Below are 20,354 nucleotides of genomic sequence, written 5' to 3' on the forward strand. Positions count from 1 at the left end.
GCGATTTGTTGCGTGCCCACGAGTGCAGATGAGAAGAATCGAAAGGCGCCTTTTTTTTGTTGTTGTTGACCGCTATCATTAAAAAGCCTACACATAGTAAAGGCAAGTTTGGTTGTACCTCTTTTTGCCATGGAAGTGCGGAAAGTGATGAAAGTAATGAAATGAGGCATCTACTTAAGAATGTTTGGAGCGTGCAGACCGCTTGGTTCGTTCGTGTAGCATTCGACAGATGGTAAGCACGATCATTATTAGCTACACTTGGCACACGACATATCGCTGCAGCAAGTTCGGGGTGCGATCATTACACGGAAAATAAAAAAAAATCGAATTTTGACGACAAAATTCAGGGGTGCGATCATTACGAGAGTGCAATCATTATGCAAGTAAATACGGTAGATGGCTGTCATGTTCACTCGTCGCCTACAAGCCGAACTCCACGCGAGCGACGGCTTTGAGCAACAATTTCCCGGTATGAGGGCAGCAATATACGCGCCGAAACTAGCGTGACGCATGCTTTATTTATTTAAGTTGATGTACTTTACTGTGAAAAGGAGCATAAAATATTTCTGAAGGCCTTGCACTAGGTTCTTATTCTTGCACGTGTAAAATTCAATAGTTTGCTCATTCCGTGCGGCAAGCAGTAGTATTTGAGTTATGTACATCCAGTTCCGGCTTTGCCCTATTGTCTAGTCGCTCATAGCACTTCCGGGTGACGAGTGATGAGTTCTAGATTTCTAGAAACGAGCGATTGAGTGACAACATCGAGCGATCTGTTCAAGTGACGGCCCGTTTTGTCGCTCGAAGCCGTCGCCCGTGGCCGTCACGCTCAAAATCACTCTCACGGGGTTTGGACTAAACGCCGAACTCCTCACAGAAACACAAGCTTTCGAAACTTTCCATTACCGTCTCAGCAAAACAGCACCAAACTACATTACACTGTGCTTCATGTGTAGCGGCAGCGGTCGGTCCGGACGAACACCATTGTTGACGTCACAAGGTGCCCAACCAATCACAGGCGAAAACGAGGCGCGCAAGCTGCCCCGAGTCAGCTGCTCCACTTTTCGTCGAAATAAAATCTGCGCTTTCTTTCGCTCAATTTCATTGCGACATTCGAATTCGGAGGGTTGAAACGTACATGACGTACAGCTCTCCACTAATTTTTTCTGGAAAACGTTTCAGCTTCCCTTTAACACTTTCGTGACCGCGCCTATTCCCATCGATAGCATGCTATCTATGGTTACAAATTCAAATTTTGGCGCTCTCTGAGTGCTTCTGGACAGTTAGTGCCATCTAATAGGTTAAAGAGAAACTATTTTATCAGTTTCATTTTATGTTTCTCTTTTCCACTGCGTGGGAATTTTAAAGCACCGTCATAGTCGGGGTACGAGCGCTCGTAGTTTCTCATAGTTTTAAGAAATTTTGTACATAAAGAGCTTATATTTGGAAGATTATTGCATAAGGCCATTACGTTCAAAATGTATATTCTGAAAATTTTTTAGGTTAGTTTTATTTTGTGCAAAGCAGCATTGATGTTTTCATAAATCTTTCTCGTTTTTTTTGTAATTTTATTTTCATAATTCTTTTATACTAATTCAATACATATGTTGTTTGAAATTAATACCGTTGGAAAGATAATTCCTTCCGATACAATTTGGTACCATGCACTTTACCATCAAGCATTTTCTGTGACAGGAAAAAAAATATTTGCTAGACCATCCGAAAACTACCAATTTTTAGCGGTCACGGAAGTGTTAAAGTGTGCAATACTACCACATTACATTTGTGTGAGTGCGACCATTTTTGTTTAGAAAAATAACCAAGCGCTGGGAACAAGTTGTGGCTGCCGTTTTGTTGTTTGTTGATTGGCCATATTAAATGACATGACACCATGTCTATTTATGTGTAAAGACGGTTTCTTTATATTTAGCGCAGTGCATCTGTGATGCAGCGAGTTTGTGGGGAAAAAATTGCAGCAAAAACAAAGAAATTTACATTCCACAAATGTGGATTTGTTTATGGTCTTGAGATGACAGCTGCAGCATGGGCTGCCACGTATGCAGCCATGATTGAGTGATTGTCCAAAAATATGCATTCCTTGCTTCAAGAACACTGGTTTTGGTACCACCCGACAAGAATCTCATCTGGATTCAGTGTCACGGACATATATTTGCATGAAAAGAAAGTATTATCGGTTGATCACTTTTGGGTGATACGAGATACGACCCCTCTTGCACTTCGCACCGACAAGCAACAGCATGAATTAAGGGACACTGTTGTGTGCATTGAACATTGTTGTTCCATGTGTGGTGCCGAGTTTGCAAAATCTCACAAAAGTGATTGTATCTCTGAAAGCAATTGACCCAGAAGACCACTCCATAGCAGTACCACCTTTGCCAACCAACATATAGGGTAGACTTTGTGTTGCTGCTATGCGATTCTATAGCCTCGAGCAAGGCTCGCAAAAGTAGGCGAGTGGAATTTCGACAGTGAAAGTTCGTTTTGTGATGCATTCCCTACTGTGCTGTCTCATTTCTCTTCAACAAAATCCTCGCAAAAGCAAATTTTTTCACTTTCCTTAGCGATTTCGTTATTGCAGGGTTCTGCTGTATAGAAAAAAAAGGAAGCTAAAGAAAATTTACCAACAATAATGATACTCCCTAATGCAAATTTTGAGCGCAGCTGTTTATGTGTTTTGAATTTGCGATATATTGTGGCAAAGAATCTTATTATGAACAAGAGGGTCCTCTCGACGGCAGCAGTGCTGAACCTCTGCTCAGACAACTTGTTTAGCAGCAGCAAGAGACAAAGTATTTCCACCGGTTGCGTCACTCACTGTTCAGAAAGAAAGCGTGAACACGAGAACGCTTGAATCGCGCGGAGCTTATTCTCAGCGGCGGCGGCACAGGCATGCGCAGTGGGTCTGAAGCCCACACCAGCGCTTTGTTTCCGCACTCGCTGTATGCCTAATCGCTGCATGCTTAGTCACCTCCGGCACTCCCCTTTCCTCTTCACCCTTTCACCCTACTCTTCTCCTCCGCTTTCCTCCTCACACTCTCTTCGCTCATCCGCACTCCCCATTTGCTCTTTCATCCTTTGCTGTGCTCATTCGCTTGGTTACAAAGGACAACGCCGACGCTCGCCGTAGGAACGGGCACCTAAGTACTGTACTCTAAAATATTGTATAGGGCCACCACAGCAGAACCTCAGTGCTATGACTCACGGTGGTAGCACAATGGCTTGGCATGGCTTTTGCAACCACTTATTTTTGCGACTTGTTGCTTTGATAACCTCATGCGCAACCTAAAGCCAAGTTAACGCATTCCACTGTAAACTGTGCAACAAAAGTTCTGTTTCGTAGTCCAACATGAATATTTTCTTCCAACGCAGCATTAAACAATCTAAGTAAGGAGTATACTTTGGCATAGGCACATTATTTACAAGGTGGATGCATTTGCTCACTTCTGTTGAAACAGCTATTGGTTTCTACAGTGAAACCTCATTAGTACATGCCTGACGGGAATGCGGCATAACCATTCACTAAATGGTAGTATGCACTAACTGCCAAGTGCACATCTGCATCTCCTGACGTACACTGCCACTAGCAACAAAGAAATAAATGCGATGCTGCAGTAAGTGACAGCTAAAATAGAAACTGCGAGGTTCTTCTTTCTTTCAATGGATTGAAAAACTTCAGGCTCTCACACAATCATGCAATAGCGCAAAGCATGCGATAGCACAAAGCATATAAAGCACAGCGACAATAACAAAGGTGCATCTTGAAACTATGATGGGGAACACTGCAGCTGACATGGTGGCTGAAAAGCCACTGAGCCACTAGACACGTGATGTCGAACCACTACGGCTTAAGCGGTCAGCCATTAGGCTTTATGGAGACTGGGTTAGCAATTTGGTGCAACTATGTTTTAACCATTAGTACATTTTAAGCAGGTACACTTCAACGAGCTCTTACTGTGTTACCCTCCTTTGTGATAAAGCACTTGTACGTGCCTGTCTACATCTAGTGTGCCTCAACACAGGTCAAAGAAGCAACCATGAAGGTTATGCGAGGCAGCCAGTTTTGTACCACAGGATTTGGATGGAATACAAGTTCACCAAAATTGAAAGGACCGATGACAGAGAAAAAACTGTCACCCACATGACCGTAGCGCAAAGCTACAAGGGAAACCTAATAGTATGGGTTTCTCAGAAAGAAAGCTTCGCAGCTGAAGAAAAATTCAGCCTGGTCCACGGCTCGAACCAGGGAACAATGCTACTTCAGGGCAGTTGCTCTGCCATCTTAGCTAACCAGGAGTCTAGCATATCGCAGTGCAAGGCTGAATTATTCGACAACTGGAAGCCCAAGGATGCTGAATATGGCAAATCAGTTCTGCAGAAACCCACGACGTGGAGGAATGTTCACAAAAGGGGTAATTTGTCGTCCGCTCGACTGTAGCACGAAGCTATGAAGTAAATCCATAAAGATCCGTTTGGATTCCCTTTTGTAGCTTCGTGCTACAATTCAGCAAATTACAATATTTTTCCTTTTATAAACCCCAGCATTGATTTGCCAAAGGTGCACAGGTGAGTTACTGCCCTAATAAAAGTGAAGATCAGTTCATTCTCGAAACAGCATGAAGAGATGAGATGCGAAGATAGAAAAGACCAAGGCAGTGCTCATTACCAATTGAGTTTTTATTGAAGACAGGAAACTAAATTCAGGTGCTGGTGACCCCTGTGTTGTATTTTCCTTCTTAATGTCTCCTCTCTTCGCTCGTGTTTTGAGAATGAACCAACACCACCTTGCCCAACTTTCAGTACCGAACCAGATGCCGGCCGCTGTGCTGCGCTTAATGATTTTTTTGGAGCAATCACTCACGGTGTGGAATCATCAGCCCCGCTCAGTCGACTGGGTGTGGATGTGGGCGTGGTGTCCTTGACCACCGAGTGCACGTCCTCGTGGGCTACATCCAATTCCAGCAGATCTACAAAAAGGAGCCATGCGTTGGCACTAGTACTGATGTGGCACAATGGCTTAAGTTATTTTTCCGCTCATCTTTCTTTTTGTGTCTTTAAGAGGACGCTTTACCTTAGCAGCTCCTATCTAAATACATAAAAAAGGGGAGATCATTTTGCTTGGCAGTGAATTCGATGCAGTTTGTTGCGTTTACAGGAATGAGTTAAAATCTAGATGTTGTAGAAAGTAGGTTTTTAGTTCAGGCCAGTGAATTTTTAAGAAATATTTTTGGAAATGAAAGGGCCGATGGGCAGTAGAAAGACTCTGAGAGGTCAGGTATCCACCATGAATATTTCACCAAATATAACTAATATTCCAGATGCGACTACACGATTATTATTCATATGTTCAAGTTAAAGGGCACCCATAGTCTATAAGCTGCCTCAGTGATCCTCAATCATTGCTGGGGCTTCCACTGCACAAGTCAGGTTGCAGATCTCGGCTCGGCCATTAACTCACCTGCATCATCTTGCTCCAAGCTAACGTTGTCTCTGGTCACCACTGCAACAGACATCAATAAGACAATCTGAAGCCAAGGACAACCAGTGGAAGCAAAGACTGAATGCCTCTGACAAGAAAAAAAAAGTTTTAGTCTGTACTATATACAAAAAAAGGCACAAGCATGAAATATTCGAGCAACTGAACATCATTAGTGCACATCCATGTCTCCTACTACATAGATTCTCAGCGTGTGTGCAATGTTCAGGCCCCACAAGTAACAGCTGTTGCAGTGGCAATAAGAATCCTGGGTGGCATACCACACAACAGGCTGCTCATGCAATCACAGGAAGTTCTCTTTGGCAGTGTCTAGAGATAAGGGAGACCTTGTTGAAAACTGACACACCAGTAAATATTTTTTTTCGTGGAACCTTTAATTTCTTTTTACTTTCACAGTGAAGAGGCACGAACTCTAAGAAAGAGTCAATGAAATATTCCATATCTTTACTTGAACACACTTGTGCCCAGAAAGCAATGCAATACTAAAGTGGCAACGATAGTAGCAAACACAGCCAGCAGTCATCTATAGTAGATAATTCGAACATACTCAATTATTCGGACTGCTCTGTCGCCCTGAAGCTGACCCCACTGACTTAATGTACGAAGGCAACCGAAACTTCAGACACCTTACAGTGCGCCATTCGATAATTTAGGCTTCGCCTGATTGAGTCAAGCAGAAATAACAATATTTTGGCTTTGTTATGTCACTGGCATCACTACAGCATGCTCGTCGGCCACATTGCCGGCGCCTCCTCAAAACCGAAACTAGTGAAGCCTAGTTTATCTACCCCAGATCGTGCCCAAACTGCAGGAAAAGTTTATTGTAAAGCTGCATTGCTATGCTAGCTTTGCCAGTGTTCGTACTGGCCGTCAAGCGTTTGTTCATTCACAAGTCATAGTGAAACCTATTTAATATGTACCTGGCAGGAATGCAGCATAACTACACACTAAATGGTAGTACATAACCACCAAGTACAAATCAGCATTCCTTGACAGGGTCTACACTGCTACCAACAAAGGAATATATGTGATGTCACAGTAAACGTTACCTAAAACACACACATTTCTTTTTTCTCTTTTTTTTTCTCCACAACAGTGAAAAATTCCATTCCTCGTATGACCGGGTGATAGTGCATAGGTGAGAAGGATTTTGAAACTTTGGCAGAAAACATAGCGGCAGTGTGGATGACTGGTCAGCCTTTTCGCAACACATATGGGCACATTTGTACAATGATTGACTTTAGAGCAAAACCGACAGAACTTTATTGAAATGCAGTAACTTCATTGAAATGCAGTACCTACTGCTGCGTGGTGCCAATCATCCATTGCAATTGGTGCAGCGTATTGCCTACTAAGCGCATGCCGTCAGCATTCTTTGTGCCCGTGCTGCTTTTGGCTATGTACTTGCACAGTGCGTATCTTGATGAGCCAACACAGCGATGACCAACTCCTTTCATTTCTCCAAGCGACGTGCACTTCAAGCAGTCCCGCTCCTAGAGGCAGCAGGGAACGGTGAATTGCCTGGGTTATCACTCACTAAAAGTGCAGTTTGCTTACAATGGCGCTACGAACTCGTACTAGGCCGTCATACTGGTGCACCGATTGGACGTTAAATCATTCTTAGCTTATGCTACCTCCACGGCTTTATGCACTTCCAATGCTTATTAATATAGGCATCACCACAATCGCACCAAAGCCAGAATCATTGGTAGGCCACTCTATTCACTTTTTGAAAATGAACAACTTTTGCAGCACGGCATGATGCATATTGTTTTGCCACTTGTGGAGTACTAGTCACTTGTTTCCAGCGAATCTGACATACCGGACTCCCGATTATTTGGACATTTAGGAGGTGCCCGTCGAGCCCGAGTTATCGGCTGGTCTCTGCAATTGAATAAGGCTACTCAAGTCTGTTCACTATTTAGTCCACAGCAATCAATGGTTGCTTGACTAGATATCAAAATCTACTGCCTTATTCGCACCGCACGTTGATCTTGTCGCTTTGTTTACATGGGTTTTCATCGAAATTTGCAGTTTTTGTGGTGCACATCTGCGTGACAGTTTGCTCGCATGAACGTGACCAACGCATTATGCTTACCTGTTCACAATGCCCAAACTTTACAAGGAGCCCTTTAAGTACAACATTGAAGGGAGTACAACATGCACCTGACACTGGCATGACACAAATGCAGACGGGTGAACTCACCTGTGTCAGCTGCAGGTGCAGGCATCATGCTTTTCTCCCTGGCTCTAGTGTCTGGCCGGACTTCAGGAGCAATGGCACCAACAATCCGTGATGCTCTCGTCGGGCCAGGTGCTAGTCACATAAACCAAATCAAAAGACCTATCAGTTGTATTCACGTGTCCTCTTGGCAGTAACAGTAATTTTTCTTTTTGTGATGAAGTCGTACAGAGTGCAGTAACAAAGTAACTAAAGAGTGGACTGTGCACAGTGAAGAAGCTGAAAGTTGAGCAAGTCAAAAGCGCACAGGGAAATAGCACAAAGAAAATGGAATGAAGGAGCACGTGACAATTACGAAAAATGGTAAACTGGATGAATAGGTGGTGCCTGCATAGCCCATGGCCTCACTCCCTCGCCTTCAAGATGGCTCCCTCTGAGTAATGAAAACCAATTGGGCTTAACCTTTTAGGTGCATACTTTCAAAAAATACTAACAATGAGACAAGCTCTTCCAATAATTTTTCGTAGAGGAGTGCAAAACTGAATACTGAGCTAGCAGGGCCTTGTCAATCATCCTCGTCTTCTGAGGATTCGTAACTTCTGTCTGTGGCAAAACTACAAATCTTTCCAAGATTCACATGTATGTCCTTGTCATTTCTCTAGACACCAAGCTCATGATTGCCAAATGATGGCATATTGCTTAGTGCGTGCTGGTCTGAGTGAACTGCAATGATTGTACTTGATATGAACACCGTGACAGAAGCTTCTAGCAGCGCATGCAATGCAAATTCTGTAAAGTCGGGGTGTCATGCCCAAAGTACTGATTTATGAAAAAAAGAGTGCTAACACTAAACAACTAATTGCTTGTTTGTAAGAAAACATCCATAAGCAAAGAAGAAATTAAGTGAAATAGTGGATTTTATAATGGAAGTTACATCAAGGCAGAGTACACTGTAATCAAAAAAGATGCAACACATCCTAGCAACTACAGCAGAGAAACAAAACATGCAAAAGTTCCAATAAACAAAGCCATCCTAAAAGATTCATTCTGTGGCTGGTTCTTATCTCTCATGTCTGCCATCAAAGTAACATGCAGAAGCTTCTCCACTTCAGCTGAAAGCATGATTGCCAGTCAATTAGATTTACTGATTGACTGACTAATTTACAGGGTTTCACCCCCCCTAAGAAAAACCTAGTCTTTGGAATCAAAACTTTAGGTGTGTCCAGGCGTAACAGAAAGCCGTTTCATGGTGACTGTGTCACCCAACAGTTCGTTGCACTGAATCATCATCATCACCATCATCATCATCATCAGCCTGGTTACGCCCACTGCAGGGCAAATGCCTCTCCCATACTTCTCCAACTGCCCCGGTCATGTACTAATTGTGGCCATGTTGACCCTCCAAACTTCCTAATCTCATCTGCCCACCTAACTTTCTGTTGCCCCCTGCTACGCTTCCCTTCCCTCGGAATCCAGTCCGTAACCCTTAATGACCATCGGTTATCTTCTCTCATTACATGTCCTGCCCATGCCCATTTCTTTTTCTTGATTTCAACTAAGATGTCATTAACGCGCGTTTGTTCCCTCACCCAATCTGCTCTTTTCTTATCCCTTAACGTTACACCTATCATTCTTCTTTCCATAGTTTGTTGCGTCGTCCTCAATTTAAGTAGAACTGTTTTCGTAAGCCTTGAGGTTTCTGCCCCGTACGTGAGTACTGGTAAGACACAGCTGTTATAAACTTTTCTCTTGAGGGATAATGGCAACCTGCTGTTCATGATCTCAGAATGCCTGCCAAACGCACCCCAGCCCATTCTTATTCTTCTGATTATTTCACTCTCATGATCCGGATCAGCAGTCACTACCTGTCCTAAGTAGATGTATTCCCTTACCACTTCCAGTGCCTCGCTACCTATCGTAAACTGCTGTTCCCTTCCGAGACTGTTAAACATTACTTTAGTTTTCTGCAGATTAATTTTTAGTTCTACCCTTCTGCTCTGCCTCTCCAGGTCAGTGAGCATGCATTGCAGTTGGTCCCCTGAGTTACTAAGCAAGGCAATATCATCAGCGAAGCGCAAGTTACTAAGGTATTCTCCATTTACTCTTATCCCCAATTCTTCCCAATCCAGGTCTCTGAATACCTCCTGTAAACATGCTGTGAATAGCATTGGAGAGATCGTATCTCTCTGCCTGACGCCTTTCTTTATAGGGATTTTGTTGCTTTCTTTATGGAGGACTACAGTGGCTGTGGAGCCGCTATAGATATCTTTCAGTATTTTTACGTACGGCTCGTCTACACCCTGATTCCGCAATGCCTCCATGACTGCTGAGGTTTCGACTGAATCAAACGCTTTCTCATAATCAATGAAAGCTATATATAATGGTTGGTTATATTCCGCACATTTCTCTATCACCTGATTGATAGTGTGAATATGATCTATTGTTGAGTAGCCTTTACGGAATCCTGCCTGGTCCTTTGGTTGACGGAAGTCTAAGGTGTTCCTGATTCTATTTGCAATTACCTTAGTAAATACTTTGTAGGCAACGGACAGTAAGCTGATCAGTCTATAATTTTTCAAGTCTTTGGCGTCCCCTTTTTTATGGATTAGGATTATGTCAGCGTTCTTCCAAGATTCCGGTACGCTCGAGGTCATGAGGCATTGTGTATACAGGGTGGCCAGTTTTTCTAGAACAATCTGCCCACCGTCCTTCAACAAATCTGCTGTTACCTGATCCTCCCCAGCTGCCTTCCCCCTTTGCATAGCTCCCAAGGCTTTCCTTACTTCTTCCGGCGTTACTTGTGGGATTTCAAATTCCTCTAGACTATTCTCTCCTCCATTATCATCGTGGGTTCCACTCGTACTGTATAAATCTCTATAGAACTCCTCAGCCACTTGAACTATCTCATCCATATTAGTAATGATATTGCCGGCTTTGTCTCTTAACGCATACATCTGATTCTTGCCAATTCCTAGTTTCTTCTTCTCTGCTTTTAGGCTTCCTCCGTTCCTGAGAGCTTGTTCAATTCTATCCATATTATACTTCCTTATGTCAGCTGTCTTACGCTTGTTGATTAACTTCGAAATTTCTGCCAGTTCTATTCTAGCTGTAGGGTTAGAGGCTTTCATACATTGGCGTTTCTTGATCAGATCTTTCGTCTCCTGCGATAGCTTACTGGTATCCTGTCTAACGGAGTTACCGCCGACTTCTATTGCACACTCCTTAATGATGCCCACAAGATTGTCGTTCATTGCTTCAACACTAAGGTCCTCTTCCTGAGTTAAAGCCGAATACCTGTTCTGTAGCTTGATCTGGAATTCCTCTATTTTCCCTCTTACCGCTAACTCATTGATCGGCTTCTTATGTACCAGTTTCTTCCGTTCCCTCCTCAAGTCTAGGCTAATTCGAGTTCTTACCATCCTGTGGTCACTGCAGCGCACCTTACCGAGCACGTCCACATCTTGTGTGATGCCAGGGTTAGCGCAGAGTATGAAGTCTATTTCATTTCTAGTCTCGCCATTCGGGCTCCTCCACGTCCACTTTCGGCTATCCCACTTGCGGAAGAAGGTATTCATTATCCGCATATTATTCTGTTCCGCAAACTCTACTAATAACTCTCCCCTGCTATTCCTAGTGCCTATGCCGTATTCCCCCACTGCCTTGTCTCCAGCCTGCTTCTTGCCTACCTTGGCATTGAAATCGCCCATCAGTATAGTGTATTTTGTTTTCACTCTACCCATCGCCGATTCCACTTCTTCATAGAAGCTTTCGACTTCCTGGTCATCATGACTAGATGTAGGGGCGTAGACCTGTACAACCTTCATTTTGTACCTCTTATCAAGTTTCAAAACAAGACATGCCACCCTCTCATTAATGCTATAGAATTCCTGTATGTTACCAGCTATATTCTTATTAATCAGGAATCCGACTCCTAGTTCTCGTCTCTCCGCTAAGCCCCGGTAGCACAGGACGTGCGCGTTTCTGAGCACTGTATATGCTTCTTTTGGCCTCCTAACTTCACTGAGCCCTATTATATCCCATTTACTGCCCTCTAATTCTTCCAATAGCACTGCTAGACTCACCTCACCAGATAACGTTCTAGCGTTAAACGTTGCCAGGTTCATATTCCACTGAATATGAATAGAATAGAAATACTGAATAGAAACACTAAATCAGCTTACATTGATTAGGGTTTTTTTAAAGCATTATTTTCTTTAATTTTGTGACAACAGGCTCATTATTAGAAGTAAAATTAGCTTTTTTTTAAATTTCATGACGAAGCCCCAGCGCTGGTACTCAAGTGTAATGTCATGGATTTCTAAGTACATATTCACATTCTTGAAACAAAATTCTTGAAACATGCCAAGCTTGGTCTCGGACTACTTTAGAATGCAATGTACCCCATCTTTACGATAACAAATTAAGTGAGTCTTAGCTTTGATTTTACAGAGAGCTGACATGCGAATTCCAAGGCACAATCCTGCCCATATTTTTGAGACTTTTCTTTCTTACTGCACCTTCCCTTCGGGTAAAAGTGTCTTTTGTTTTTTCATGTTGTAATGGGGAAATTTACTAAACAATTCAAATAATTTTTGCTTTTACAGCGTATTTAAGACTAATGTATTATCTCTCACAGTCAGGCTGCCTGGAACACAATGGCATGTGTCAATGATTTCCCATTATCTCTCATACCCTTAGTAGCTATCGTATCGTTTTCAAAGACAAGGTCTTCTTAGTTGGCTTCAGATGAATTTGGCATATCTGGAATCTGGCTATCTTGTAACTATAATATTCAAACAGCGCTAAACGACAGGACCAGAATGAGGAGGAGACAAACACGGCGCTGAACTTACAACTCTTGTAAGTTCAGTTGTAAGTTCAGCGCCGTGTTTGTCTCCTCCTCATTCTGGTCCTGTCGTTTAGAGCTGTTTGAATTTTATAGTTACCATGCAACACCAACTCGCCCAATCCGCTGCCCTTCTGCAGTTCATATCTTGTAACCACTTCCATAGAAAAATTAACGGTTAGATGACTTTTAGATGTAGTGTGAACATAATAATGGCATCAAGTGATTCCTCTCCCTGTTGAGAAAATGTAGCAATAAGCAATAGTCAGCAACCAAGAATATCGAAGACATTGAGGCCCATTTCAGACCACCGATGCTTGAAAAAGGACATCAAATTTACGACTACAAACATGTTTATCGTGTCAAAGAAGTAAACAGCACGGACATCACAGCGAAGTGCTTGAATTAAATTATGGGGTTTTAGGTGCCAGAACCACAATCTGATTATGAGGCTCGCCGTAGTGGGGGACTCCGGAATAATCTGAACCACCTGCGGTTCTTTACAGTGGACCTAAATCTAAGTACACAGGTGTTTTCACATTTCGCCACCTAAAATGTGGCCGCCTTGGCCGGGATTTCATCCCACGACAACATGTTAGCAGCCCAACACCATAGCCACTAAGCAACCACTGCAGGTCGCGAAATGTTTGCCACAACAAAGCAAGCATGCTTACAACGTCGAACTCAAAGTAAGTTACCAAATCATTGTTTTATGCCACTTAAGTGAGCAAATACAGCCATGGACGTTTTTCCACTGTCATTTGTCACTTCATTACTTGGAGCGTGCCTTGCACCTCACAATTGTAGAGGTTTTGGCAAATTGGCAGGTAAGTGCTTTTTTCTCTGTTGACAAAGTGCCTCTAGTATATTCTGGTATTGTAGTTCGGGCTCGAATGTGAGAGGTCATCAATGCTGAAACATAATAGAGAGCAATCAGCTGAGGCTAAACAATGTGATGATTGAACAAATGTGTGCTAGTGTTGCCGATAAAAATGCTAATTTGTGAATGCTCTATGTGTGCTGCGGTGTGCTCCAACCTTAGTTCTGTTGTTCTAAGCGTGCGAAAACACCGGTATGAATGAGCCCGGTTGCAGCAGTCATGTGTTGAACTTAGCGCAGAAAAAAGCTGCACGTTGGCTTATTAGTACACAGCAAAAAGCAGCGTGTATAAAGCTCCAACACTGAGCGCTTACGAAGCTAGGTTAGATTTGACACATAACCAGTGCACATTTGTTTCGGAGCTAGACAAGCTAAACAACTATCTAAACCAATTTACAACAGCAGTAATCAGTTCATGCGTTTTTATGCAGTTATCGCTTTATTGTGCGTTTTTACGGATGCCGCTGCTGGCTCCCTTTTTTTTTTCTTCTTTTACATTTACGTCTTAGTTTGTTTAACAGAAATTCACAAGAGTGACACGAACCACGACGATCCACTTCAGCCGCCAGTTGCTTCCCACGGTTTTGAAGGGAAGCGGTACAATATGATGCCAACATCCCCTTCAGGGTTGTGACAATCTTTAATGCTGCAGTATCTGCGCTTGTTCTTTTTCTTCGCACTTCTCACGGAGGAGCTGCCAAGAGGCCGCGGTGAATCCATTGAAAAATTGGAAAAGCAGGCTTTCAGGCGTGCCTGAGCGCACCACGGACAATGGCAAAATGCAGTGAGGGCCTACTTGCGGGTGCTGACCACCACTGCTAGGTGATGCGACATGTACAGGCAAACTTCATTGCAGGGGACCTATGGGGCACGTGGTGGTGCCACTGAACTGTCCGCATTATTGGGCATTTCCCTAAAATCGGGTGTCCAGAAAATCGGTCATTGACTGTAAACTGGTAACTCCTCCCGCCGACGACACGGCGTCAAAGACAATTAGTTACAATTACTCTCTTTTACTCGCGACAACAGTAGGGCAACTTTTGCTCCCTTTCAATAAAATGAGAGCTAAGTTCTCCTGACTGAAGCACAAATTCCCTGAGTTTTGGCCGAGTTTTTCCGGGGCTATTCGAAATCCCTGAGAATTCCCGGTTTTTCTGGTTGGTAGACACCCCGGTGTAGCACACACTGCTGGCTCGCACGTGCTTGCCAAACGAAGAGAGAAGGAGGACTGAAAGTGGCAGCAAATTGCAATAAAGCCAAAAGTCATTGACGAATGTAATGCCGGAATGCCCGGAGTCGATAAACCTAACCAAATGACTGGCTCATACAATGTTTAGAGGAAATGTGTTCCCTGGTGGAAGGCATTATTCTTCCATTGCATCGACATCGCAGCTGCGAACAGCTATATTGTTTTCCAAGCACATCGCACGCAGCATTCACAAGCACCCAAGCTTTCTAGGTCTTCTCGATTTGACTGGCTGGCCTTCAACATAGAGCTCGTTGGACAGTTCCCAGAATTACAGGACGCAGGGCCAGTTCCTGTCCCTCCCTCACCGGCTCCAGCACCCACAGCTGAGCCTGAGAGAAAGGACATCCGCCCAAACTGTAGAAGTGTTGCCAGGGAAAGAAAGTTGGAAACACCACAAATGTGTATGCAACGTGCATTTGTGATTAGCAACGAGAAACTGCTTCGGTGACTGGCACACGAACCTGGCTAAATGAAACATTTGTGGCTCCAAAAGCTTTTGAGCTATACTCTGCTATGAAGTCTTAAATATTTTGTATCTGTCATAAGCTTTACAGAATTTTTTCTCTGACGATATAAGCCCATCATTAGGAAAGTTCATCATGAATTTGTTTATTTATTTGTGTTTGTTAATATTTATCATGTGTTTGATAAGTACTGTTTCTTCTCCAAAATCTACCTTTGAAATGCGCATTTATTACTTTCATACTGGTATCTAATATTATGCTGTAAGTATTTTTTTCTTGAAAAAAAATTTGTAAGTAGGACCAACCAAATGCTTGGACTATTTCACTATGTGTCACATAATGTTTCTTCTCAAAGAGTACTTGATCTATGGCTATAATTCTTTAAAGAAATGTTCCTAAGCAATCATTCTACAATTTGTATACTTTGGGATTCCTCAAAATGTTTTTTTTTGCCGGAGCTGTTACTTCTTATTCAAAATATTTCTTTTAATTTTGGAGTTCTTTTGTTTAAAAATTTTATCATGCAAACAAAAATTCTGTGCCCTTCTTAAAAATAAAACTTATTTGAAAGTGCATTTATTACCTTCACTTTTACATACTGCATGACCCTGTAAACCTAGTATCTGTTGCATTAAAAAAAAAACAATTTCCCTGTGGCAAAGAAAGAGGAGTATCAACTATTTCTTCAGAACTATGGGAAAACGCTCATATATAACAACATGTTATGACCGCATGTCAGAATAAATGACAAAAATTTTACTTTGTAGATGGCATTTTACTGCAGACAGAGCTCGACATTTGCACTGTAAGTTCCCCTTAAACAAACGGTACCGAGACATGGCGAAAAGGTTATCTGTGCAAGTTCGTATCTGCTGCCATTAGCATGCAGCACATACCATCTGTGCAATGATTGTGAAACATACGGAGACAACTGTAAGTTAGCACAGCATGCCACAAGATGGTGCCAGCTGCTTCGCTTCTGTGTCACACCACGATCATGCTCCGTATGTGTCCAGAGAAGAGCGAGAGAGAGAGAGAGAAGTAACATGGCATAGTGACACCCACTCTTTCTAGAATCTCTCTCTCTCAGCGAGTGTAGAAATGCGCTGCAGAAGCAGTCCCAAAGCAGTGGACAGCCCAATTTGTAGAAGACGGCATCGACAAAGAGCGAAAACTTCGTCAATTGAGATGAAGCTGCAAATTTTGCAAGACTTAAAGAAACATAAGCTCACGCAGTCAACTATATTGACAATTCTGAACTAGGAGTGCCCAATCATGAATGCTGGAACCAGCGGCCATGCCGTTCAACAACAAAAGGGTTGGGACCCTTTTCCACCATAAACGACTGTTTCAAAGAGGCGAGCTTTGTGCCAGGGTGAAACTCCTGTGACAGTGAAACCAACACAGTGGAAATCACTGACATTACCGAGCTCCAGGAGCATGTCGCTGTTGACAATGAAACAGGTGGTGTTTCGATGGAGGAGTTGCTGTCTCGTTCTTTGATCTTCAATGAGACGGTCGTTTTATTGCGACAGCTGCGGTAGTGACAACGAGATTAATGGCTCGTCTTTGACCCCGACCAAGATGTCCACGCAAAGTGCACTACTGCCAATCAATTCACTCATTCATTTTGTGCACGCTAAAAGACTGCTGCCATTGTTTGCACAGAAGCTGGACGTGATCCACACCATGGTTGTAAACCTGAAACTGTCGCAAAAGCAAGTGCAGATTTCTATTTCAGCGTGCCTAATGCTTGACACGCCGTTCAGAGGTATAAATAAAAATTTTATTTCTCACAGCCTACTTTCTACAGTGTATATTTTTTAAAAGCGTAAGTGGCCAACTAGGGTTTTGTGCTACAAAGGTATGTATGCAGCTTATTTTTTTTTTTTAATGGCAGTCCAGATAGAGCAATGATAGGTTATAACGATTGGATTTTTCACTCTTCTTGATATTAAATGGACTGCACTGTAAAACCAGTATTTCAGTCATGGGAAGGTAAACAGGAATCGGAGATTATTTTATATATGGGTTTGCACTATAAGCGGTTATGCTATCAGTGGTCTGTACTGTAATCAAGATTTAATGATCGAATCATTCGAATCAACATGTGCTACCTACAACCTTGTCTTTTATATCGTCGACACTCAGATGACCCTTCTTTTTATTCACAAATGGAAGCACTGTGAAAAGTTATTCGTCTGATGCCCCTACCCCCAATAAACGTAGAGTTCTGTACCATTTTGCTGCTTTCATTTTCTTCTGTCATGTTGTTTTATAATCATCTCAAGCCAACGGTGACTACTGAAGGAGGCCAATGGCCAACAGTTCTTGCAAACGAAAAATTCTGATCCACATATTTTAAAATTGAGTGCGTACAACTTACCCTGCTCCGAGGTGGAAGATGCCATGGGCTCCTCTGTAGATGCTGCAGCAAATTAAAACTGGAGTTGACAACTCGGACGAAGATGTCACACTTTTGTAATCTGTATCTGCTACAGTGTCTAAAGCAGATTACCTAGTAAACAGCTTATGCGACTCATTACTACTGTTCACAGGAGTTCTGTAAAAGCAGCAGCAGATCGTTTCATATGCGGCCTCCAGAACGAAACAGCTCAACAGCAACTTCTCGCGGAACACGACCTTACGTTCAAGGTTGCGTACGACATGGCCACGAGCGCAGAAGTGACAGCCAAGCAACAGTGAGACATACGCATGCAAGGCTGAGACGAGACGAAGGACTGCCAGGGCATGATACAAGCAACCCGCACGAAGCAAGACGCCACGGCAGAGGGATCCAGTTGCTACCGTTGCAACGGTAAGCACGCTCTGCATTTATGCAGTTTTAGAAAAGCGGCATGCTTCAAATGCAAAAGGGTTGGACATATAGCGAGGGCTTGTCGTTCAAAAGACGAAAGTAGAGCGGCCCGGAAGACGCCTGAGCAAAAGAGGAAAGTTGAAAAGAGCAAGGGCTTGTACAAAATGAGTGCATTGTTTTCACTTTGCGAAGTGAATGAGCAAGAACAGAAGTTTATGGTTAAAGTACAGATACAAGGACAAGAAGTCCCGATGGAGGTTGATTCCGGAGCCTCATGTTCAATTGTGAGTGAAGATACATTTAGAGTAATCGAGAGAAATCAGGGTGAAATGCCACTCCAAGATTCTGGAACAACTCTCGTAATCTGGTCAAAGGAGGCGTTACCGCTACTGGGTCGAGCAACCGTCTTGGTATAATTCAAGGGCCGGAAGGCAAAGCTGCCTTTGTTGGTAGCAATGAATCGAGGAAACAGCCTGATTGGGCGAAACTGGTTTAGGCTGTTAGGCATTTGCTTGCGGGGAATCGAGCAAGTAAACGCGGCAGACGTGCCCTCACGATTTTCCGAGGTGTTTCACAGGGACCTTCCTGGCTTCGACGGAACACCAGTTCCCATCGAACTGAAAGACGACGCCCAACCAGTGTTTCTCAAAAGTCGACCAGTTCCACTTGCCCTCAAGGACGACGTGAGCAAGGAAGTGGATCGTTTGGTGCAACAAGGGGTATGAGAGCCCGTCGCGTACTCCAACTGGGCAACACCACTGGTAGTGGTAAGAAAAAAAGATGGAACTTTACGCCTGTGCGGTGACTACCGTAGCACCGTAATCAAAGCTATTAAAAGCAGCGGGTATCCTTTGCCCACTAACGCTGAAATGCTCGCAGCTCTGGGTTCAAGCAAATCTTTTACAAAGCTGGATCTAGCTCAAGCTTATCAACAGCTAACGCTAGACGACGAGTCGACTGAAGTGCTCACAGTTAACATGATAAAAGGACTGCACAAAGTCAAACGGCTGCCGTTTGGAATTTCGGTGGCGCCGTGGGTGTTTCAACGAGTCATTGACATACTGTTAGCAGGCATTCCCGGCGTGAAAGCCTATCTTGATGATATCTTGATTTCTGGCCGTAACGCGAAAGAGCACGCCGAGAGATTAGAAACCGTGCTATCGCGTCTGCAGAATCCGCAGTTAAGAGTAAATAAAGACAAGTGCGAATTCAACCAGCTGAGCATTGAATTCTTGGGTCGCAGGATTGACGCCACGGGAATACATTAGAGCCGAAGCAAGACGGACACCATCCATAAAGCGCCCACCCCCACAAGCAAAAAGGAGCTGCAAGCCTTCTTGGGGTTACTAAATTTTTACAGCAGTTTCCTCAAGGGCAAGACTGAAGTGGCAGAACCACTCTATCGACTGCTCGACCATGACCTCGAATGGAAGTGGACAGGTGAGCACCAACGTGCGTTTGAAAGACTAAAAAACTTGCTTAGCTACGAATCTGTACTTGTGCCCTATGACACCAAGCGTCCTTTAATTTTGTGCTGCGATGCATCCCCTGTGGGAGTGGGGGCAGTGCTAGCCCATCGTGCGACTGACGGGAAGAGACAGCCCATAGCTTATGCTTCCCGGACGCTTGGAGCCAGTGAATGTAACTATGCTCAGATTGATAAAGAGGGCTTGGCTGTTGTCTTTGACGTGAAACGGTTCCACCAGTACCTTGCTGGGCGAGAATTTACAGTCATAACAGACCACAAGCCGCTACTGGGCCTGTTTAATACGGACAAGAGGGCGCCTGAAGTTGTGTCGCCCAGAATTCTCCGTTGGATTTTATGTTTCTCTGCGTATAACTACTGCCTTCAGTACAGGCGAGGCCAAGGAAACTCCAACACCGATGCACTCAGTCGTCTGCCAGCTCCGGGAGACGAAGACGAGCCGCAGCCACCTGGGGACGTGCTCCAGTTGGAAGCGGTCAAGTGCGCACCGCTGCAGGCGGCAGACATTGCTGTGCTGATCAAGAAGGACAGTCTTATCTATGGTAAAGAAATGGATTTTTAGTGGCTGGCCGTCAACACAACCAGACAGCAAGTTTGCGCCTTACGAGGTGAGGAAGTCAGAGTTGCCGTTGCATCGTGATTGCATACTGTGGGGGAATCGCGTTGTAATTCGTAACGCAGCAAGAGAAAGTGTGCTTCAACTCCTGCATGCAAATCACCCTGGGATGAGTGCCATGAAAGCGTCAGCTAGAAGGCTCATGTGGTGGCACAAAATGGACCACGAAATTGAAGAGTTTGTACGGCACTGTCAGCCATGTCAGAGTAACCGGCAAAGCGATCCCAAGGTTCCAGTGCATTTTTGGATCAAGCCAGATCAACTTTGGAGTCGCCTACACATTGATTTCGCTGGTCCAGTTA

At 43.8% G+C, this 20,354-nt stretch overlaps 1 protein-coding gene across 2 annotated transcripts in view; it reads right to left on the reverse strand.

Annotated features, from left to right (window-relative positions):
* The window catches only part of Nab2 (Nuclear polyadenosine RNA-binding 2), a 156,100-nt gene that overhangs the window by 58,505 nt on the left and 77,241 nt on the right, over window positions 1–20,354 (reverse strand). Inside the window, exons 11-14 of one of the 2 annotated variants that reach the window (XM_050172738.3) lie at window positions 17,519–17,560; window positions 7,719–7,829; window positions 5,474–5,515; window positions 4,877–4,982 (exon numbers count right to left, since the gene is read on the reverse strand). In XM_050172738.3, coding sequence (XP_050028695.1) covers window positions 4,877–4,982; window positions 5,474–5,515; window positions 7,719–7,829; window positions 17,519–17,560 — 301 coding nt within the window. The remainder of the gene's footprint in view (window positions 1–4,876; window positions 4,983–5,473; window positions 5,516–7,718; window positions 7,830–17,518; window positions 17,561–20,354) is intronic. The other variant, XM_050172740.3, reaches the window with a different exon arrangement.

This window comes from Dermacentor andersoni, chromosome 3 (assembly GCF_023375885.2).
Source record: "Dermacentor andersoni chromosome 3, qqDerAnde1_hic_scaffold, whole genome shotgun sequence".
NCBI classification, from domain to species: domain Eukaryota; kingdom Metazoa; phylum Arthropoda; class Arachnida; order Ixodida; family Ixodidae; genus Dermacentor; species Dermacentor andersoni.